The 20,950-nt window shown below is 52.4% G+C and overlaps 8 protein-coding genes across 8 annotated transcripts; 3 read left to right on the top strand and 5 right to left on the bottom strand.

Moving 5' to 3' along the window:
* Window positions 1-11: 11 nt before the first annotated feature.
* On the bottom strand, window positions 12-2,407 carry C7974DRAFT_123235 (DNA replication licensing factor mcm5). Its single transcript, XM_046135196.1, has 2 exons — window positions 2,068-2,407; window positions 12-2,020 (listed from the first exon to the last, which is right to left on the bottom strand). The coding sequence occupies exons 1-2, from the start codon at window positions 2,341-2,343 to the stop codon at window positions 128-130; spliced, it is 2,169 nt and encodes a 722-aa protein (XP_045999933.1). The 5' UTR covers window positions 2,344-2,407; the 3' UTR covers window positions 12-127.
* Window positions 2,408-2,914: 507 nt separating this feature from the next.
* Window positions 2,915-4,166, top strand: C7974DRAFT_123225 (uncharacterized protein). The gene is made up of 2 exons (XM_046135195.1): window positions 2,915-3,492; window positions 3,696-4,166. Exons 1-2 carry the CDS (start codon window positions 3,164-3,166, stop codon window positions 3,985-3,987), a joined length of 621 nt encoding a protein of 206 aa, XP_045999932.1. The 5' UTR covers window positions 2,915-3,163; the 3' UTR covers window positions 3,988-4,166.
* Window positions 4,167-4,841: 675 nt separating this feature from the next.
* C7974DRAFT_123216 (phosphate-repressible phosphate permease-like protein) lies at window positions 4,842-6,997 on the top strand. The gene is made up of 3 exons (XM_046135193.1): window positions 4,842-5,013; window positions 5,116-6,391; window positions 6,444-6,997. The coding sequence occupies exons 1-3, from the start codon at window positions 4,938-4,940 to the stop codon at window positions 6,841-6,843; spliced, it is 1,752 nt and encodes a 583-aa protein (XP_045999931.1). The 5' UTR covers window positions 4,842-4,937; the 3' UTR covers window positions 6,844-6,997.
* A 552-nt stretch (window positions 6,998-7,549) lies between these two features.
* C7974DRAFT_409907 (uncharacterized protein) lies at window positions 7,550-8,293 on the bottom strand (the record flags this gene model as incomplete). Its single annotated transcript, XM_046143426.1, has 1 exon — window positions 7,550-8,293. One exon carries the CDS (start codon window positions 8,291-8,293, stop codon window positions 7,550-7,552), a length of 744 nt encoding a protein of 247 aa, XP_045999930.1.
* A 3,146-nt stretch (window positions 8,294-11,439) lies between these two features.
* Window positions 11,440-13,422, bottom strand: C7974DRAFT_123188 (uncharacterized protein). Its single transcript, XM_046135192.1, has 2 exons — window positions 13,241-13,422; window positions 11,440-13,016 (listed from the first exon to the last, which is right to left on the bottom strand). Exons 1-2 carry the CDS (start codon window positions 13,383-13,385, stop codon window positions 11,524-11,526), a joined length of 1,638 nt encoding a protein of 545 aa, XP_045999929.1. The 5' UTR covers window positions 13,386-13,422; the 3' UTR covers window positions 11,440-11,523.
* Window positions 13,423-15,226: 1,804 nt separating this feature from the next.
* Window positions 15,227-17,115, bottom strand: C7974DRAFT_123171 (Glucanosyltransferase-domain-containing protein). Its single transcript, XM_046135191.1, has 2 exons — window positions 16,667-17,115; window positions 15,227-16,614 (listed from the first exon to the last, which is right to left on the bottom strand). The coding sequence occupies exons 1-2, from the start codon at window positions 16,836-16,838 to the stop codon at window positions 15,422-15,424; spliced, it is 1,365 nt and encodes a 454-aa protein (XP_045999928.1). The 5' UTR covers window positions 16,839-17,115; the 3' UTR covers window positions 15,227-15,421.
* A 612-nt stretch (window positions 17,116-17,727) lies between these two features.
* On the bottom strand, window positions 17,728-19,108 carry C7974DRAFT_387502 (uncharacterized protein). The gene is made up of 2 exons (XM_046141174.1): window positions 18,614-19,108; window positions 17,728-18,563 (listed from the first exon to the last, which is right to left on the bottom strand). Exons 1-2 carry the CDS (start codon window positions 18,797-18,799, stop codon window positions 17,880-17,882), a joined length of 870 nt encoding a protein of 289 aa, XP_045999927.1. The 5' UTR covers window positions 18,800-19,108; the 3' UTR covers window positions 17,728-17,879.
* On the top strand, window positions 19,109-20,948 carry C7974DRAFT_387501 (uncharacterized protein). The gene has a single exon (XM_046141173.1). It carries the CDS (start codon window positions 19,362-19,364, stop codon window positions 20,502-20,504), a length of 1,143 nt encoding a protein of 380 aa, XP_045999926.1. The 5' UTR covers window positions 19,109-19,361; the 3' UTR covers window positions 20,505-20,948.
* Window positions 20,949-20,950: the final 2 nt, after the last annotated feature.

The raw sequence follows: 20,950 nt of genomic DNA, 5'->3' as shown, positions 1-20,950 counted from the left end.
GTGGAGAATACCATTGTATTCTAGGAGTATCTAGATGCAAAAGACGCTGCACTGACTCCAAAACGCCAGCGACGTACTCATATAGTGACCTGGCCTCATGATATCATACCCAACAAACTCAACGTGCCTAAGCACCTGCCCTAAAGACAACACTTCCACCGTGCCGCATCCTGATAGTCTCTCTCGCAGCCATAACGTGCAGTGCTCGCGCAAGAGCTTGCTCTGAATAGCCTTTACCGTCGACAAACTCCCGCTTGAGCGAGGAGAGGTTGACTTGCCACCCAATGGGCATACGCCTCCTCAGTTCTTCCTCCACCCTGTTTGTCTCGTCCATCAGCTCCTTCGAACTTTGGCCTTCACCTTGTGTCACTGCGTCCATTGTCGATGCAAGGAAGAGGCGTATGGCTTCATCGACATGCGACTCGTCGGCAATGGGTGCCAACGAAAGCTTAGCCAGCGACTCTGTGATTCGAATAATGGCTTCCAGCTGACGAACTGTGATGGGAATGCTGCTTCGTTGATTTGCATTCATCTCGGAGGCGTGGACCTGCCGCCTGATGCTGACAAAGTGTGAGCTGAGCTTCTCGGCAGCCTCGGGCGAGAGACGCGGCGCACACTTTTGCCTGCAGTAAGTGATGTAGCGCTTCATCTTCTCAATCGGGATCTCAGCTTGGACTGTCTCCTCTACACCTCGTCCACCCATTGCAATACCCATGACGTGCTTGGCAATCCTCTCGTCTCGAGCACGATCATGCTCGTCTCGCACGATGAAGATCATGTCAAAACGCGATAGAATGGTGGTCTGAAAATCGATGTTCTCACCAGGTGTCTTCATATCGTCATAGCGTCCAAAGATAGGGTTTGCAGCTGCCAGCACTGATGTTCTTGAGTTCAAGATTGTCGTGATACCGGCTTTGGCGATGGAGATAGTTTGTTGCTCCATAGCCTCGTGGATCGCTACCCGGTCTTCGTCCCTCATCTTGTCGAACTCATCGATACAGACAACGCCTCCGTCAGCTAGCACCATAGCACCGCCCTCGAGGTAGAACTCGCGCGTAGTGTGATCGCGTTGAACGGATGCTGTCAGACCAGCTGCAGATGAGCCCTTTCCAGATGTGTAAATAGCAATTGGCGAAACCTTCTCGACGAATTTGAGCAATTGGGACTTGGCTGTTCCTGGATCTCCAAGGAGTAGAACGTTGATATCACCACGAAGCTTCATACCATCAGGTAAGATCTTTTTAGACCCGCCCATCAGCAAACATGCGATAGCTTTCTTGATATCCTCATTCCCGTAGATAGAAGGCGCGATGCACTTGGCGAAGACCGAGTAAATGTCGGGTCTTCGACTCATCTCCAAAAACTCCTGCTCTTCTTCTTCCGTAAACACAGCATTTCCCTTGTTGGTGTGATCGACGTCTGAGTGGATGCCAACCGCACGAATGTAAGGATTGCGAATAGCTACTGCAGCGCTGGACGACTTTTTCGAGCTCTTCTGCTGATAGATCGAGAAAATACCCATCACTGTGCATCGTGTGCCAGGAACAACTCTGTTGGCAAGATAACGATCTGCAGAGATCATGATGTGTCGAGGTAGCTCTCCCACAGGCACCTGATCAGGCGCTTCCTGTAGTTTGAGCACTTGCTGGTCAATGAACTGACATCGCTCGTGCATGACGTAGTATGGATCCAGAGGGCACTTGTCCTCTCCCTCGCCCGCCTTTCGTGCACATGTCCGCGGGAGTGAGACGCCTGCAAAGCCGCCTGAAACAGGTAGCATCTCTTCGTGTTGGCAGTTTCGGCACCGAATAGCCAATACTGTGGATTTCGAAGATAGGGTGGAGGCGCCGATAATGATACCGGGTATGCGTACGAGGTGGGAGACGTTGTTCGCTGTGAGGTCACGGATGGAGAGCTCCGAGGCAGACGAGTGGAGCAGTAACTGGTGCTCAGGAACCTTTATGTTTCTCTGTGACGGGTAGACAATTCGTTGTGTGCATGTTTTGAGTGCTGCTTCAAACTGCTCGACGTTAGTGGCTGCTTATTAGGAGGTCATTCTGAGCTCACAAGAGGTATGACTTCTGCGGGGTCTTGTTGAAGCTTGTGTGCAAGTTCCTCATCGTACGAGATCAAGTGCGCAATATCGATGTCACAGTAGTATTGCTTTACAAGCACGTTTTCGCGGATCTGGTCTCGGTAGAGGAAGACATTGTCGAGGTGGAAGTCCATAATAAAGTCGACCAGCTGTTGTTGGACACGCGATGGGGAGGTTCCATCCTGGCGCTCATCGCCCGCTTGGCTGCCAAAGATACTGATCGAGTATGCCGTCTGTCTATCCGCCATGGTGTATGCTGTTGTGTATGAGGGGTTGAGCAATGGAAAAGTGGGCGGTCGATGCGCGTGTTCCCCCGGCGACGCGCTTTCGCGTTTTGGCGCGCAAAAGCCAATTAAGCCCCAAAACGGTTAGCGTACCCCACGTCAAGCTTCCACAGCGAAGGCACATCCACAGGCAGAGCATCTTCAAGAACAATCGGCATATCAAAGTGCCGTGTTTTCGACAGGTATGTATGTGCTCTGCATTGCCCTTCCAATCTGATGGTACAATGCGACAGCCAGATGCAATATATTAGATAGCAGTCTGAAGAAATGCTGCTCCTTCCCCTGAGAGCCCAGTTCTTGGGAAGTTCTACCGGTACTTTACAGCTACTCTGAGAGGGGATCTACACCCCTTCCGATTGTCTCCTCTATTCCGTATAGAGCTGTTCCGAAAAGGATTGATCGCGACATTAGGAATTCTTACTTCGGCACATGCGATCAGAGCTGTCAATTCGCATCAACTAGTTTCCTTGTATTTTATATCCACTGGATGTCGACTAGCTAATAGGAACATCTCCCTTACCAGGCCAAGGATTCAGAGATCATCTGGAGCCACGTATCATCACCTCGTGGACAGCGGCCCAGGTAGATAAATGCCGCGGGTTTGTTAACTACGTTGAAGGGTTGCACAGGGCCGGTTCTCTTTGGACTCGTGGTATCACGGATGTGAGTCAACGCTGGAGATTGATCAGTCTGGACGCAAATGCAGACCCAATGATTGCGGACTTGCCCCAATTGCAAAGCAAATTGAGCGGTCTGGAAGCCGTGGCGTTCTCTGTATACGGACATGGCTACCCACGCAAGGACTGGCGTTGACGCGTCCAAAACCTTCCACGACACTTCCCTGCATATGAGCTTGGAGATCCAACGCGATCAGGCAATGATCGCAACCACGCAAGATCTCAACGGGTCCTGCAGGGTCACACCTTACGCCTATCGAGAACTCGTTAGCGGGTATTGGAATAGCCGTTCTGAGTTAACATCGATGGAAGAAGGCGGGCGCTGTCTGTTTCCCGAGCCGGTGCTTTTGACGAGCCGCGATCGGACAGTATCTCTCTTCGTCAATCGTCGCCTACAGCTGTTGGGGGATGCTGACCTGTATGGTCAGGGAACGAGGTGCGCGAAATCGCCGTTCTGACCAATTTAGACCTTGACAATATTTGACCAAATCCAATTGTGCAGTGGTTCTAGAGAAAACTCAAACCCCCCGCTTAGTAGGACACCTGAGCCCGTTCAGTGTCGGTAACTTAATGGGACTCTTGGCGAATCCTCTACCCGCTACATCCAACAAGCGCGCCTATACTGACAAGACTGCTTAGGTATTGGCAATCTAGGACCACAAATGCGCCTCCCGAACTTGTGGGTCTACATTCACTACACGTGGGGTCTTCCTCGGTTGTCATTGACTATGGCTGCTTTAACAAAGATTTCATCTTCCACAAGTCTCGCGATCCCCGACCGTCACAAGCAACACCTCGACCACCATTACGCCCACAGCCAATCATGCGTAGTCGACTAACACACACTATCAGTCCTAAGCCCTTGGTTGATGTTGTAACCACTCGCAGTGCCGTGGCAAACCTAATGCCAGTAAGGCAACCCTTTGCCTGACTGGCCAGCATGCCACTGCGGCGGTTGCATACAGGCCTTACTAGGATTGTCGATCATATTCAGGCGCCTAGTACCGTCTTGCATGCTGTCGGCGAAGCCCGTCACTATACGAGCAGACCATTTATCTGCTCGTGTGCTCTCTACACCCGCAAGCTGATGAGTAGGATACAGGAGCATGTACATTTACCATGCAATACTAACAAGAAGTAATTTGCGCTTCGAAAACCGGAATCCACACCCTCTAGATGTCTTCGACTGATCACCACGGTCATGAACGTTCACAACCAGAACAGTGCAAGGCCACCGTTGGCAAAGGATGTATGCCACATGGCAAAGCCGGTAGTCGGCACCAGATCGCATGGCGGAATGCTCGTCTGGAAGAGAACTACAATTTACGCTCGAGTTCTGTCGAGAAACAATACCACACACGAGCGTTGCGACCACCTCGTGGTGGTGTATCCACTTCCCATTGGTTCCTGGCGATCCATGCATCGGGCTAGCGTTGATAATACCAGGGGCGGAACCCCAAGCATTTCCAAGCTTGGCCGTATGGCGCCAAGTGGATAACTATCATCCTACATGTCAGCGGAACTTTGAATTGGACTATCGTCAATGTCTTGCAACCCGATCAGTCGTCTGGAATGCGAGGTCACCCGCGCTTCCAAGCGGCCAAGGACAGTCGCCTTCCCCTGCACGGGTGTTACCCGTTTCTGGTCTTCTTCCGCTTATCTGGGTTGGAAGACCACAGAGCACATGAGACGACTCAATCACTTGATTGGATTGTGGTTCGAACGTGGCGTTTGAGTGATTTCTGGTGTGAGTATGGTGAGCATTACACGTGTGAAAAGTTGGATGCTATATAGAGTGCACCTTGTTCCTGGTACATCGAGGTCATCCAGCCGTCGAGCAGCCAGTCTATCGAGACCTTCGACAAGTTCAGATCCGTCAAGATGCCTGCTCTTCCGCAGTTCGACTACCTCTTCGCCATCGGTACCCTATTCGCATTCCTTGATGCGTGGAACATTGGTAGGTACTTTAGCTCTCAGCTCCGCTCACTGATGATCTTCTACTCAAGATGACATGAACTTCCACTTCTTGTGTACACATTGGACTAACACAGTTTACTAGGTGCTAACGATGTTGCCAACTCCTTCGCGACCTCGGTCGCCTCACGCTCGCTCACGCTCAAGCAAGCCATGTGCATCGCCTCCGTCATGGAGTTCGCTGGCGCCATGCTTGTAGGTTCTCGTGTCACCGATACCATTCGTACCAAGGTCATCTCCATCTCCTTGTTCGAGTCTGATCCATCAGTCCTGATGCTTGGGATGGTGTGCGCCATCGCTGGTTCCGCTACCTACCTCACTATCGCTACCAAATTTACCATGCCGGTCTCGACAACACACTCTATTATGGGCGGTGTCATTGGAGTTGGTATCGCTGCTGCTGGTCCCAACGGTGTGAATTGGTCCTTCAAGGGTGTTTCCTCGGTGTTCGCTGCCTGGGGTATCGCTCCAGGTATCTCTGGATGTTTTGGTGCCATCATCTTCCTGATAACCAAGTACGGAGTCATGAGGCGTAAGAACCCCGTTAAGAAGGCCTTCATCATGGTTCCTCTGTACTTCTTCCTCACCTCCTTCCTTTTGGCTCTCCTTATTGTCTGGAAGGGAGGGTCCGCTAAGATCAAGCTCACGGACTACGAGTCCGTCGGTGTCGCCTTCGGTGTCGGTGGTGCTGTGGCAATCATCGTCGCCACTTTCTTCATCCCCTTCTTACACCGCAAAATTATCAAGGACGACTGGGAGCTCAAGGGTTGGGAAGTCATCAAGGGACCTCTTCTACTTAAGCGTCCTGAGCCTCGTCAGCGTCCTGAGGGCGTCACCACTGGCATCATCCCCAACTTCTACGAGGGTCATTTGACTGCAGACGAACTTGCGGCGAAGCGCGCCAACCAGAGCGTTGCTGCTCCCGCTAACGTCGAGGATCTCGAGAAGGGTGGTGCTCACGTTACACATCCTAAGATGGACCGTAGCGACTCCGATATCACCCCCATTCCCGAGCCAGTCACTGCCGCCGTCGCTGGGCCTGCTCTGCGCCAGCTGTCGAAGCCAAAGAAACAGCCACCCCCTGGTGCGTGGTACACGCCTTCGGTATTGTTCTTCTGGGTCAAGTACTTCGCCCTCCGTGGTGTTGAGCAGGATGTTGTCGACCAGCAAAAGCACAAAGATTTCCTTTCTGGTGACATCGAGAAGATCCACGCTACTGGCGAGCACTACGATAACCGCGCTGAGTACACCTACTCCTTCCTCCAGATCATGACTGCATCAACGACCTCGTTCGCCCATGGTGCCAACGATGTATCTAATGCCATTGGCCCCTACACCACCATCTACTTCATCTGGTCTACGTAAGTGATGAACACTACGACGATAACCATGTCCCATGCTAATGTTTTGCAGTGCAAAGATTTCTTCCAAGGTTCCCGTACCCTTGTGGATTCTGGCCTTTGGTGGTGCTGGCATCGTCATCGGTCTCTGGACATACGGTTACAACATCATGCGCGCGCTCGGTAACAAGATCACCCTGCACTCTCCCGCACGTGGTTTCTCTATGGAGCTAGGCGCTGCCGTCACCATCATCATGGCTACCAAGCTTGCCCTCCCTGTCTCCACTACACAGTGCATTACTGGTGCAACTGTCGGTGTCGGCCTGTGTAACGGTACCTGGAGGACCATCAACTGGCGCATGGTAGCCTGGATCTACATGGGTTGGTTCATTACACTGCCCTGTGCGGGTCTGATGTCGGGTTGCCTGATGGGCATCATCCTCAATGCACCTAGGTGGGGTGGCGGTGTCTAGATTGTCACTGAAGAAATTGGAATGCTGTAATGTATGCATGAGAGCTGGCTTAGTATGTTCAACGCTCGCTTGGCGTGAGAGGAGAGAATCTTTATGCTTGTCAAAAGTCGACTGGATACCACCTAGAATTCAAATCATCATCGCTCGTTTCATATCGATGTTTTCCCTATCAGTAATGTTTGGATCGAACTCTTGTCTTTGCTGGAAGCCTAGAGACGATTGTTCTTAGTGTGTGAAGACTCAATGATTGCATCCAGATTGGTATATATCATTCAGAATTTACTGCTTGTCGAAGCCGCCACTACTGCATGAGGTCATATTTGGCATCCGATGGTGTGCACTGAAATTCCAAACCCATTTTCCAAGTCTCTTCTTACTCTACCATACGCAACAAACTGATGGCAATACCACTGCACCCAACCTAAATTGGCACACGCCATATGCTGCGACATATTCCTGACATCTGGAGACCACATGACGCCCCTCAGTCCTTGTTGTAATGCGGAAGCGTTCTGTAGAGATGTTTGTGTTGCCTACGCTGGTCGTCGTGTAGAAAGCGGCAGGTGAGGTTCGTACAGGCGTTGCCGAAGCGACATTTCGTGCGGAATTGAAGAGCCCGATGACGCTGGGTACGCTGTAGTAAAACAAGCCTATGAGACTTGTCCCTCCCCATCGTTAGCTAAGGAGAACTTGCTCGAGACATTACTTACTGATCTTGGCGTGTGTCATTGAGCTGCGTTATCTGTGTATGAGCCTCAGTCATGTGGGTGGATGAAGGTACAGGTGGGGTTGTAAGCACAGCTGCTGATCCGGCTTGATAATGGTGGTGGATGGTGGTACTCTGAGAGTGATCGACTCGTGAGTTGTCAATGATGCCACTTGGTGCGTTCTGCATGTTATCTGCGCGATTGTTGACTTGGTGTAAATCGAGCCTCATGGTTTCGATCTGAGTGGTGATGCCGCCCAGTTCGATCCTCGCGTCGTTCAACTGAAGCTGGTAGTTGTCTAGTTGAACTCTGGCGTCGTCCACTTGGCCTTTGATCTTCACTAACTTGTCTTCCTCGACCTCAATCTCATGGCTTAAGCCTCGGAGCTTGCCTTTGACTTTGTCTACCAAGTTCTTGCCTTTGGCCAGCTTATCCTGCTCGACCTTGACCTTCATTTCTTCCACTTTCAGATCAGCTTCGGCACTCCGTTGAGCGCGGCGCGCGAGCTCTTCATGACTAGCACGTAAAGTGGCAAGGCTGGACTCGTGAATGTCGTCCTCTTCTGCGGTCTTAAAATAGCCGCCATTACCATCATCCCAACTATTGTCTACACAAGTACGATGTGGCTGGAAGGTGTTCATGATGAGGCGCGCATTTTCTTGCCGTAGTTCTGCGATCTGCTCGTCTTTGTGCGCGTCAGCAGCCAGAACCGCTTCAATGAGCTGCATTGTGCGGTCCGACATAGCGCGTTAAACCCGAGGAAATGCGTGGAGGCAAGAAATTCGAGCGTAATGTCGCGGGTAGAACAAAAGAAATGGAGGATTGTACGATAGAAAGAGACACGCTCTAGGGTCCGTGCGTACTCAGCTCCGGCTGGCACTTGGGTTGAGGCAATAAGGCGGATAGTATTAGGTGAGTTCCGGTTGTGAGTTATGCGAAAGGCGCACGTAGCGACTCACTTTCACTTTCACCTTCACTCGAAAAACCGGTCCGACCCTGCTCCGTACTCAGCACAGACCAAGGACACTCGGCGCATAAGAGCTGCCTCTCGCCCACCCAGTTTTCTGTCTTCTTCACCACACTCTCACCACTGCAGCGTCTTCGTCTGCCTTGAAGAGTTCATACTTCATGCCTGAGTGTTCCACCAACATCAGTGACTTCGTGTCAGCAAGCACGTTCTTGTGCGTCATTGGCGGCGCTGTTATCTCTTCCCTCCCAAGCAACAAAGCTGTTGTGGACGGTGACAAAGCTGTCACATACCCTTTTTAAAGTAACACATTGTTGTTACTCCCCTACCCAAGCAACAAAGCTGTTGTGGACGGTGGCAAAGCTGTCACGTACCCTTTCAAAGTAACACATTGTTGTTGCTCCCCTACCCAAGCAACAAAGCTGTTGTGGACGGTGGCAAAGCTGTCACATACACCTTTTTTGAGTAACAAGCGTCGCGTTTGCGAGTCCAGGCTTTGATGGTGCAAGTCAGCCAGAAGCCTTTGCAAACTTTCTTTTTCGTTGAGCTCGTGCCGAAATGGCTCGACTTGAAGAAGAAGAGATTTCTATCCTCCACAACGAGCGTCCGTATGTCGATGAAGGTGTACCTCGCACCAGCAACCCGGACAGCGCCACAGGCTTCTCTCGGCGTAAGTGTCGCAGCCCACTTCTTGTGATAATCGAGATAAGCCATGTTCACCTTCATTAGAACACATGATCTCGATCTCGGCGCCTGCTGCCTTGTGCATGGATCACTCGTCTGCACAATGTTAAGTACCGTCTAGGTCCCGACTTTCTTCTCTCTTCCTCAACCTCACCTTTATCATCCTTTTCTCTACACTTTGTTCGCTGAGGCAGTTAGTCTCACTCTGTGTGGCAGTTCGTCGCACACTTTGCGAGTCGGCAGTCAGTCGCTCGCCGTGGCAGTTAGTCGCAGCATGGAGAGGCAGTTAGTCACTCCCGTTGGCAAGCAATGCCATCAGCTCAGGCTCACGCTGGTCGTGAATGTGGGTCTGTCGGTATCTTTTGCAAGCCTTGCAACCTGTACTGGTGCAAGTCAACCAACAGGCCCCGTAAATCATCTTTTTCGTCGAGCGCCGCGCTCTTGAAGCCGAGCTTGAAGAAGGAGTGCCCAGTATTCGGTACTGTGGATATACCCAGCTGTCAAATCGAGCAACTATTCGAAGATTGGCTTAATACTGGCCCATGCGACCATCGCGCATGTTGCCTTGCGGCTTTGCTTGTCGAAGTCCTATTTGTCTCACCTGATCCAGGAAGGCCGGGTCAGCCATCCATCCATCGTCCTTGAAATCAACCGGAACAGAGTGCAGCTTAAAACGGATGAGAAATTTGGACCTTCCGACTGACTGTATTGCTCAAATTTCCGAGCACCTGAAGGAAGTGCGTACGTGAGATGCTCGCCGGCACACTTACCTCACCACAATCGCGCTAAGGCAAATCTCAGCATCCTGGACCAAAAATATCCTTCGTTCCTCTTACCACCTCTCTCCTGCCTTGTCCCTTTCCGTAGCCTGCAAGATGACACCCCAGAGGAGGACGATCTGACTCTCACCCCTCTCTTGTTCATCTTCGTCAGTCTCTCAACGTTTCATGACAGGAGAACATCACACGGGCAAAAAATCGACACCTGTGTGATTCGAACACACGCTCCCGAAGGAAATGCCTGACTATGAATAGCAGGGCATCGCGTTAACCACTCTTTGCTTTGTTAGCTGATGGTTCTTCTAATGGAGGTTCAGAAGTGCACTTACCCGCCAAAGTGCCATAATCTGATCTGATTGGTTGATGGCGAGAGCCACGAAACGTTGTTCTCTATAGCAAGTGTACGGGTGAGCAAAAAGATCCACGATTTAATACTCAGGACGGGGCGACATGGTTTGGGACAAGGCATGGCGTCCGTGGTCCCGCTACTTGTTGACTCCACGAAGCGGGGTGAGGTGGAGAGACGGGTGCATGCATTAGCGAACAGTGCCAGCATTGGTCTTGTTCCGCTGAGGTACATTGACCCTTCCTTTTAGGTAATTACAGTTGTCAAGGCTACGAGCCATAGTGAAGGGACAATTGCAGAAAGAGTATCCGACATTGAAATCACATATCAGTACACAGTCTAACATCACTATCCAATGCGACAATAGAAGAACATATGACCCCCTGATCCAAGCTCTCAGACCACACAGTCCAAACATCTTAGCCACCCACCCTCGCAAACAGCTCCCAGAGGAGCAATATCTTACAGGGCAAACCCGTAATTCTCGCCGCACTTTGCGCCCTCCTCTCCGTCCCCTCATTCAACCCACCCAATCACCATGCCGGCGACATCGGTCGCTTGGTAGACATCAGCTTATCTGATGATCTGATAAAATTTTCATCTGGCAGCGAATGAAATTGCGTCGCATGGAGCCCCGCTCGCGTCATCGCCGACTGCACCCGAATGATCTCCACCCAATGCTTGCCGTGCCGTTTGCGAGATCGTGTGTTGCAATCGGTGCTTCAGAAGGTCGCTTGATCTGCTGGTGTGGTATTGATACACTACTTGCGAGGATGGGATTAGGGAATTGAATGAACGGGTGGTAGACGGTAGATGTTGAGGCTGAAACTCAAGAGGGCCGGCTGGAAATCAATGACGAGACGACATCGGGAACATGTTGCGAGCCGCATAATTGTGAGATAGAACATATGAAAAATGGTATTGGAGTATTGTAATCATTCATGTATCTAGCTAGTTGTGTCTCAAGCTTTTGACTGGCTTTGGGAAAGACTATTACGAAGCCATGTCTAGAGAGAAATAAGAGAACCATGGATCATCATAGTCGTGTATAAACAAGCGTATGTGCGTCCATGTGCACATACGCGCTCTCGTGTCGAAATGTCCGATCACAGATAGAGACTCAAAGGGTATCAACAATGATGGGAGAGAAAAGAAAACATGATGCGCGCTGGAGATAGCGCTCGAGACGAACACGTCTTACAGCTCCATGGGAGTTGGCTGATCATCTGTGGTTGGGCGAACAGCAGGCGAGTGAGTGGCGCGACGACGCTTCTCTGCAGCAGCGACCAAAGGCGCATATTCGCCGTCTGAATCTCGGGGCTTTAAGGGACCCCTGCTATTTTGCATTGTTGTGATGATGTCGGCGGCATCGATCTCCATTGCGCTGTATACTCGCGGCTCCATGGTGAATGTGTCTTGACGTCCATCGGAAAGCATGGGTCGCAAGGTGCGGAATGCAGTAGGGTCGTCCATAGGAATGCGACCATCGAGCAGAGTGAATGTTTCACTGCAACCAACGGAGCGCTTGCCCGGGATGGGGGACGCTCGACTAATGTTCATGTCGATCTGGGAGACAACGGGAGGCTCCAGAGTGTCAATCTTTGGGCTTCTGGGACCTGAATTACGTCTCGAGCGGGGACCTTCCTCTGAACGAAGCTGTGCAACACGCAGACACCAGGCTCGTCGAGCCGGATTTGTCTGACATTCGTCACAACCACCAGGTAGAACGAGCTTTTTCTGCTGCGAGGAACTACGACTCGGTGGCGCTACAAGCTCAGCCTCAGCTTGCAGCTTCTCACGGGCGTCTCGGCAAACGCAGTGTCCCCCATTCTCACAAAAGCCGCATGAATCGTGAATTTTTTGGTCGTCGTCAAGAAGAGCAGTAGATGGACGCCCGAAGCCAGTAAAGTCGATCTCTTCCGGCTCAGACGATAGCGAGAGGCTAACCTCGTTCGTTGTGCGGTTGTTGCGACGACGGAGGGGTACAGCTGGCATGAAGGGCTGATCCATGATGCTCTCCAGATCCTTCATGTCCTCTTCCATCTTGTTGATACATGCGCAGTTGCCCGGCTTGCAGTTGGAGCACCCACCAGGGACATCATCCGATATAGGAGTGCCGAAACCAGGATAACTGCTGACAGAGTGAACAGCAGGAGAGTGGAGGGATGCAGGTGGCTGGTAGAGGGTCGCGGTGGCATCGTTGCGGCCGTTGATCTGGCTGTTGATCTGGTTCGAGTCGTTCTGCTGGCTGCGTTGTACGCTGTCGTGCTGTTCCTTCCAGTAGTCACGCTCCTCCTCAACCTGCTTTGTGTAATTGAACTGCTCGTCCAAAGCCCTCTTTGCGTCATGCAGCTGCTTGTGCAGATTGTTGATTTCGTTCAGATAATCGTTCTTTTCCTCGTTGTGCTTTTGTTGCATCTCCTCGACTTGCTCCGACAGCTCTGTCACCTTGGCCGCTTTGCGCGCACGGAACGCTCGCTGCGACTCCCGGTTCTGCGCCTTGCGCTTCGAGGCTGGCTCATCGGTGGCGGGTTTGCGGCCTGGCTTAGGTCGGGGCGGTATGACATAGCTTCTTCCCGTGGGGCCGCCCGCTGCAGGAGTGCAGGGGCCGCCGCTGCTAGATGTGGAAGACGTCGTGGCAACGGTGCCGGGGGAATTTGCTGCGCATAAGGCAGGCGTAGGGACGAGAGCTTTGAAGTGTTAGCCGTCTGTCTGTGCAGCCTCTGGGCTATGTACGGAACAGAACGGGTTAGCGGAATGCAAAGCCCCGCACAGCATCACCGTGACCTCGTCACTCCGCTGCATGGAGGTTGCCCAATTGGTAAGGTCGGTGTTGGTGCCACTGCGCAGACTGCCACAGCTCCGGGCCGTGGCGGCATCGAGGTACTAGGAGAACGAGAACATGTGTACTTACTGCGGCCGTTGGAGGAGCGGCGAGCAGAGTCTGCAGCGGGGCTGTGGAAGTACTGTGGCGAACTGTAGTCGGCAGGGGAGCCAGCGCCGCTATGGTGCTCAGCTGGAGGCGTGAGGGCGGCAATGCCTTGGTCGTCAATAGACATCTCGAGTTGGCGGCGTTTGCGCTGGTAACGGGCAGTGTGTGCGTTATCAGATTCGATCCTGGTTATCAGATCGAAATCAGTCCACCCACCCGAGCTTTGCCGAAGTCGGACCTGTGCGGAAGTCACCGCTAGCGCACCATCGAGCATCGAGCCACATGCCAAAACTGCGTGTGGTCAGAGTAACGCAGATGATACTAGGTCCTGTCGCCTAGGCTGGCCAAGTAACGTAAGACGTTGGCCTCGCTCGAGCAAAGCTTGCTACATCGCGGAGCCCTTTGTGTGGAGTCGAACGCCTTTCAACGTCACAGCTGAATAGCAGGCGAAGCAGTCAGAAAGTTGTTCACGTTGATTGATTTGACTGACTATCAAACCTTTTGATGTTGCCGAGGATGTACAAGTTGCTATAAGTCTACAGAAATGAGCTCTCGAAGATGCTGCGGAACAGTAAGGCCCTGCTGAGACGCCCGATCTAATCTTTGCAACTCTCAATCCCTGCCTCGATTCGTTCAGTGGCTAGTTGTTGATTGTTCAGCTGACTTGAACAGTATACAGTCACTCTACACCTCGCAAGCCACGGTACCGTTTTGAGCGGCAAATTATGTTCCCACATGTCGCGAATCGCCTGGAATGAACGATTGAGGCTTTTTCATAGCAATACATGGCGTGCAGACAGTCAGTGCCACTCCAACGCTCATCATTCGAATTTGTTCCCACTTCCCGCATCGCTAAGCTGTAGCAAGACTTGATACTGCGCCTTGCTCCTCACTTCCTCGTCACGGCTTCCGAGGTTGATCCCCACGCGTGACGTTATTCGACGACGAGATTGACGAGCGCCATCATGTGCAGCTGGAGATTCCAATTCGAAGAACCGCAGTAATTTCCGTAGGTCCCTGTCCGGAGAACTGTTTGATTTGGCTGTAGAAGACTAGGACTGCTGGTGAGATGAGTCCGAGATCGACAACTGCGCATCTCAAACGAAAGCTACTGGCGTTGATCCGTTCGCTCTCGATGCAACGCTCAACATGATTTTACACTTCGCGGACCAAGCCAAGTATCAACCGCCAGCGGGGCGATAAGTGCGCACTTAGGTCCTGAAGATTCATTGATCCGACACAAATCGGCCATCATGGGGATAATGTTGCTACACTAGCGAGGGACGACAGCTGAGGGGAGTGGATATGCTACGCGCACTATCCGGTCGACCGGGGTCCACCAATATGTTTGTACCCATCATGTCATTAGTAGGGGGCATTTGGATTGCCATTGTACTTTATCGGAGGACAGCTCCCACTACTTCAGGCGGCATACCTGCCTGAATTGAGAAACGGTCCGTGATGTGACATGGCCGTAGACCGTCGAATGATGTCTCTGGCTCTCTCTGATTATAGATGACTCTTAAATCCATACTCTCCACTCCTCTTGAGACGACACTGATAAGCCAGAGCAACAAGGTCGCTTTGTCGGCGCTCTGGCTCCCTCAGTACTTGTGGTTGTTGCTAGCGGTACTGGAAGTGACGTGCGATATGGCATTACTGTATGAAGGTTTTGACGTGTCTCATGAGACGATTCACAACAGTCATTGCAGGCTGCTTTGACGAGGATTGTCGATCAGTGGTAACCCGAAATACGTTCCTGACAGGACAATCACGTATAGTTGACGCACTACCTGCTCGAATACGAATCTCGGTGGGCAAGGCTCTTCAATACGGTACCTCGAATTTAACCTATACTTATTGCCCACGTTAGCGGTTTCACATTGGAAGAAACAGTCCCCTATCACAATCCACGTCTATTGACGTGCAGTTGCAAGCGAAACAAACACGAGCATCGGAAATGTACGAAAAGTTCATAGGTAGACAGCAAAGCGCCACGCAATGATTGACTATGAGAAGAATGTATAGCTGATCTGTACAAGTACAATATGTTCTTGCATCAGAAGAAGAAAACTCCAACAAAGTAAAGCGCACCTCTATCATTTCTTACGGGTATTTCTGCTCACATCCAAGTCACTACCCTCCATTCATGCATGGTTCAGCTTAGAACAGGAGTGCCGCGCCGAACAGAACACCGGCACCGACTACTCCCATCATCTTGAAAGGTACCTCCATGCCGGCGGCAGCGCCCTGCGAGGCACCGCTGCTGCCGCTGCTACCGCTCGAGCTGGCAGATCGGGTAGGCGCACCGGATCCAGCAGTAGCAGTGGACTCGGAAGGCTCACCGGCGAAGTGAGAGCCCTCGCCCTCAAGGCCGACAGCGGGACCGGCACCGTCGTCCATGTACTGCTCAGCATTTGCGGGCATGGCCGGCAGCGCGTTGGAGCTGACCTCCCAGTCCTCAGACTGGGGTGGGCACTCGGAGGCAGAGCCGGTGGACCTGAAGCCGCCGTTGCCAGTCGGGTTGTCGGTAGCAGCAAATGCCTTCATGAGGCGGTCGAAATCGGCATTGGGCTCAATCTTGCCATCGGAACCGACTTCGACGAGACCGTAGCCGTTGGGCTCGACAGTATACTCGTAGGCCAAACCACCAGAGTAGACACCGGTCATGTTAGTTGAGTAGAGAGCGGCGACCTCGCCCCAATCGCGGCGGTTGGTGATGCAGCCGTACTCAGAGAGGAAAATCGGCTTGCTGTAGTCCTTGTAGAGCTCGACCTTCTTATCCCAGCCAGACTGGGTGAAGGAAGAAGGATCACACCAAGAGTAGTCGTTGAAGGCGAAGAAGTCGGAGCGCTCATCATCAGAGCCGCAGTTGAAGTAAAGAGCCTGTTGCTCAATGTTCTCGGACACATCGGCGGCGGAGTAACCGACGGGGATGGTACGGGGTGACTTGTTGCCGATGAAGCGCTTCATGTCGCGGGTAACGGCCTTGATGTAGGTAGCAGCGCCGGTGTTGTTACGCTCGTTGATAACTTCGTTACCGGAGAAAAAGAGGAGCAGGTTGTTGTAGCTATGGAATGCCTCGATCGTGGCAAAGACGTTTTGAAGGTACACGTCGTTGTACGATCGGTACAGAGTAGCGTTGCTCTCACGGTTGAGGGAGTAGTCCGGTGTGTTGGCATCGAGAGCCAGGTAGATTCCGGCATCGTCAAGCATCTTCATGCCCGCGTCGTGGTTCTTGGAGTTATCGATCGTGTAAACACGGATCGTGTTGATGCCGAGCTCCTTGAAGTTGGCGACATCGCGCTCGAGAGACTCAAGATCGAGCAGAGGGTCTTGTGCATCAGCCGCACCACCTGTGTACTGTCAATGACTATTATCGATGACAGGTACGTCAGAGTAACAAACCTGGCTGGTAGGCGACACCGCGAACGTAGAAACGCGAATCGCCGGCGAAAAACGCGTTGCCCCGGACTTCGACCGCAGGAAGCTTTCCCTTGGAGGTGGCCTGGCGAGCGACGACGCTGGCAAATACTGGGCTGATGGCTGCGCCGAGCGCAGAGAGAACAATGAGCTTCATGCTGTTGACCGTAGAAAAGGAAGAGAAATTAAAATGCAGTAGAAGGCACAATGGAGTCTAACGAGTGACTGTTAAAGAGGAACGAGCTTGGTTGAAGACGGTCAAACAAAAGGCATTGAGAGTAAGGGAACGGGATCTGGGAGTGAAGTTATTTGAGGCAGAAGCACCAGTGTCTTGGTAACCCCCGAAATCCTACATGTGGAACTGCCAACCCTCATCGTCTTGCCTGGCGGGCTCAAAGCCAAGTCCCGCGGTGTTGGCGGGTGGCAGGCAAGCGCAGCGGGATGTGAGGGCCAAGCAGCCAAGAGCCGGGATGTGACTTGTGAGAGGGCGCGATGTGCATGCGCCCAGCCTTGGTCAGGGGCAGCTTTCCAATGGTTGACAGCGATGCGTTGTTGATGAGAGTCTTGTTCGCAGCGATTGCGCGTTCGCCTTCCTGATGCACAGCCTCGCTCATGTGCGCCAATTCAAATCAGACTGGTTGCGGGTGTGTGTGTTGAAATTGACTGAAACAACAACAGCGCTTGGTACCCGATGACAAGAACAGCCGGGAAATGACAGCAACGCCGAGCTATCCAGCAATTGTGCCGGCCATCGCTGACAGCTGCGGTGTAGATTCCCTCGGGCGCCGACTGCAGCGGAGTGATGCACACGAGCAGCTCGTAATGTTTGTGTTGCACAGGACCATAGGTGCTGTTTGGCGTCCGCAGTCTGTTGGGAGCTCGCGTCTTGGTCAACTCGTGTGGTCAGCGGTGGCGGGCTGCGGAGACCCGCACGCGCTCCGTGTGTCCGCTGCAGCTCTTGTCGTCAATAATTACACAAATCTTGGAAGGGTGCGAGAAGCTTGTGTGACGTGCAAGGAGGTCTAAGAATGTTCAGGCCTGAAACACGGCCTGCTGGCCTGCCCTTACTTGACTGGAACGTACAGATTAGCTAGCACGTGCAGCACGGGGAAGCCGCCTCAAAAGTTGCAATCTACAGCCATTAAGATACATATGTACAAGAGAACTATTATACATCGCATGTTGCGAATACACCTACTCATAGCGCTGAATGATTCAGGTTCTGTCTCCCAAAGCCAGTTCGCTCGTTAACCCAGTCCAGCACAACGTCCTTGCCTCTCACCGCCGCCCACCCTAGAACTATCTCTGCACGACCTCGCTGGACTAAAAGAACGCACTGTCCCTCTTCGGTCCTTAAGATGTATTGCTCTGGTGTGATCACCATCTCACCATCTTCATCGGCTTCATCGATCGACTGTAAACCGAGCACTAGATCGGGATACCTTGCCACTTGACTGCAGTCCACAACACTGTCGTAGTCCGTAACGTACTGCTGAGGTGTCGGGTTGGTTGCTTGGATGAGAACGTCGTACATTTCGCCTGGTATGGAGATGTAGGGTGTGTCTAATGCAAGACGTGTGACGTATGCGTCCATCGACACCATACCGCCCCTGCGAACGCCAATGTACGTTGCTGGCACATCCTCGCCCGGAACGAGGGTGTCAGTCCACTCGGTATACTGCTGGACACGGACATTGTTTGTTGCTGCGGAGCCCAGCACAATGGCGCCTGATTGCCTGGGATCGAGTGGGATGTTGATCAAGGCGCTTTGTGGACGAGAGTTGATCTCTCGGTAGCTCTCGATTTCTGCAATCGCCTTCAGGGAGAGTTGTCTGGTTCCGTCGAGCGCCGATTCAAATGTGTAGGTTCTGCCATCACTCGGCTAAAAGGTGTCAGCGCACAATCATGTACATCCTGGAATGCTTGCTTTACATTTAGAGTGACGATAAGATCAGGTTGGTATTCCTGGAGCGGTATCTGTTCATTCTGCTGAGCGTGCACCAGGAGCGAGGATACGGCGAAGAGAAAGAAGGTAATCATGTTTGCAGAGGTCGATAACATTCTGTCAGAAGCTACAAATGGCTTGATGGCTTGTGACTTTATGGCTTGCGACTGCATTCTTTGTTGGACTCATCCCTTTATTTACGTTTCAACTTGCTGTGCCTCGTGGGTACTCTCGGGCGTCAAAGTGATCCCCGAATACACTTGCTGGGGTTAAATCTTGGTGGCGCTTGAAGCAGGGACCTGGTTCGCCGACAGCCTTGCTCTCGGGCACTTGGTTGCGGCGTAGTTGTCGGTATTAGTAACTGGCAGTTTTAACTCGGAGGCACAGCGCGGGCCGTGATTGCCATCTCGTGGGCCTGATGCGAGCGTCTGGGCCTCCAAGGTAAACTGGTCTCACAGTCACACAGGTGGAAGGTTGTCAGCCCACGAGGATTGATGAAGACTCTCGCAAGCTGCGAGGGCTCTGGTGAGAAATCACGCTAGGCTCGTTATGGACTAACTTCGGGTTTCGAGCATCGAGAGCTTTCCATACCTATGTCACCTTCCACCAAGTTAGATAAAACTCGCTGTTACGCGGCTAGGCTGCCGTTCAAGCTTTTAAGCGCCGCACTCTCACAGCCAGCTCTGCCGCGATCCATCTTACAACCCACGTTGCGCAAATCCCCGCTACCCCGCCATGGACGCCGCTCGCAAAGGCGAAGCTGCGCTCAGCGCCAGCAACTACGACGAAGCTGTCCAACACTTTAGCAACGCCATAGTATCGAATCCAGTCGCCGTCAAGTACTATATCAATCGCTCTACAGCTTACCAGCGCATCAAAAAATACACCGAGGCGCTGGCTGACGCCGAAATTGCCGTCGTCCTTGCGCACAAGCGCGGTACTCGAGAGCTCATCAAAGACGCTCAGTTCCGCCGTGCTCAGCAGCTCTTTTTCCTCGAACGCTATGCCGATGCGCAACATGTCCTGGAGATCGTGAAGAAGCTTGACGACAAGGAGAAGACGCTACCCATATGGAGCTCGAAAGTCGCGAAGAAGCTACAGGACATCCCCGAGGACGACGAGAGGCGGAAGATCACGGTGCAAGACGTCCCAGATGTGGATGCTCCCAGCGCACCGCAAGAGTCGGCAATCAAGAAGACAGAAGCGCCTGCGGCAGCTCCTAAGCCTGCCGTGCCTACACCTGCGAACAAGATCAAGGATGACTGGTATCAGAGCAACGATACAGTAACAATCAACATCCTAGCAAAAGGTGCGCCAAAGGACAAGGTTGCTGTTGACTTCGATAAGGACTCTATGTCTGTGTCCTTCCCTGTCATGGGCTCGGGTGCCGAATACAACTTCAGTCTCGACCCTCTCTACGCGCCGATCAAACCCGCAGAGTCCAACTTTCGCGTCACACCAAACAAAATCGAGATAACGTTGAAGAAAGCAACACCCGGCACTAAATGGAAAACATTAGAAGGCGATCGCCAAGTGGAGGCTTCTGAAGAATCGACGAGCACCATTCCGCACCACATCCTCTCCAGCAAGCCAGCCCAGGACTCTGCTCCTGCTTACCCCACATCATCCAAAACAGGTGTGAAGAATTGGGATAAGGTCGCTGCAGAGGACCTCGACGATAAGGACGAGATTGAAGGCGACGAAACATCGCACTTCTTCAAGAAGCTCTACGGTGGTGCCACAGCGGAACAGCAGCGCGCCATGATGAAGTCTTATCAAGAGAGTGGTGGCACGGTCCTGAGTACTGACTGGAGCAACGTTGGTAGTAGAACGGTTGTGCCAGAACCCCCTGAGGGCATGGAGGCGAAGAAGCACTAGATACAACTGGAGCGTAGTCCGACCTGGGACCATGCTTCCGGAAGATATACTATCGAACCCACGACGGGTAGTCCCACACTCTCGACTACTGTCTTCACGATCGAAGCGAGTTACGCATCACTTCCAGAACACATTCATGCATCTGAATCGACATACTACATCCAAGCTGAGGGCCATCGTCTATTTCCTGCATATCAACAGATCTGTCGACGATCTCGTCAAGTCCAACGTGATACTGCACAACACTGTCCCGCTTTGCCACAATGACTGACCACGACTGTCAAGAGGCCGACTGGAAAGCATGAGGCTCAATTGCAGTCGCCAATACCTCTCGTTCTAATGCTCTCCTGTCTACGTTCCCGGATTACCGAATTAATGGGCGCCGAAGGCCGAGTTGGGATCATGATCAACATCACATAGCATAAATCACAGCAATCACACCTATG

This window comes from Boeremia exigua, assembly GCF_020726555.1.
Source record: "Boeremia exigua strain MPI-SDFR-AT-0100 chromosome Unknown C7974scaffold_3, whole genome shotgun sequence".
Lineage (NCBI taxonomy): Eukaryota > Fungi > Ascomycota > Dothideomycetes > Pleosporales > Didymellaceae > Boeremia > Boeremia exigua.
Note: the sequence above shows the minus strand (reverse complement) of the source record. Positions and strands in the feature narration are given on the sequence as shown.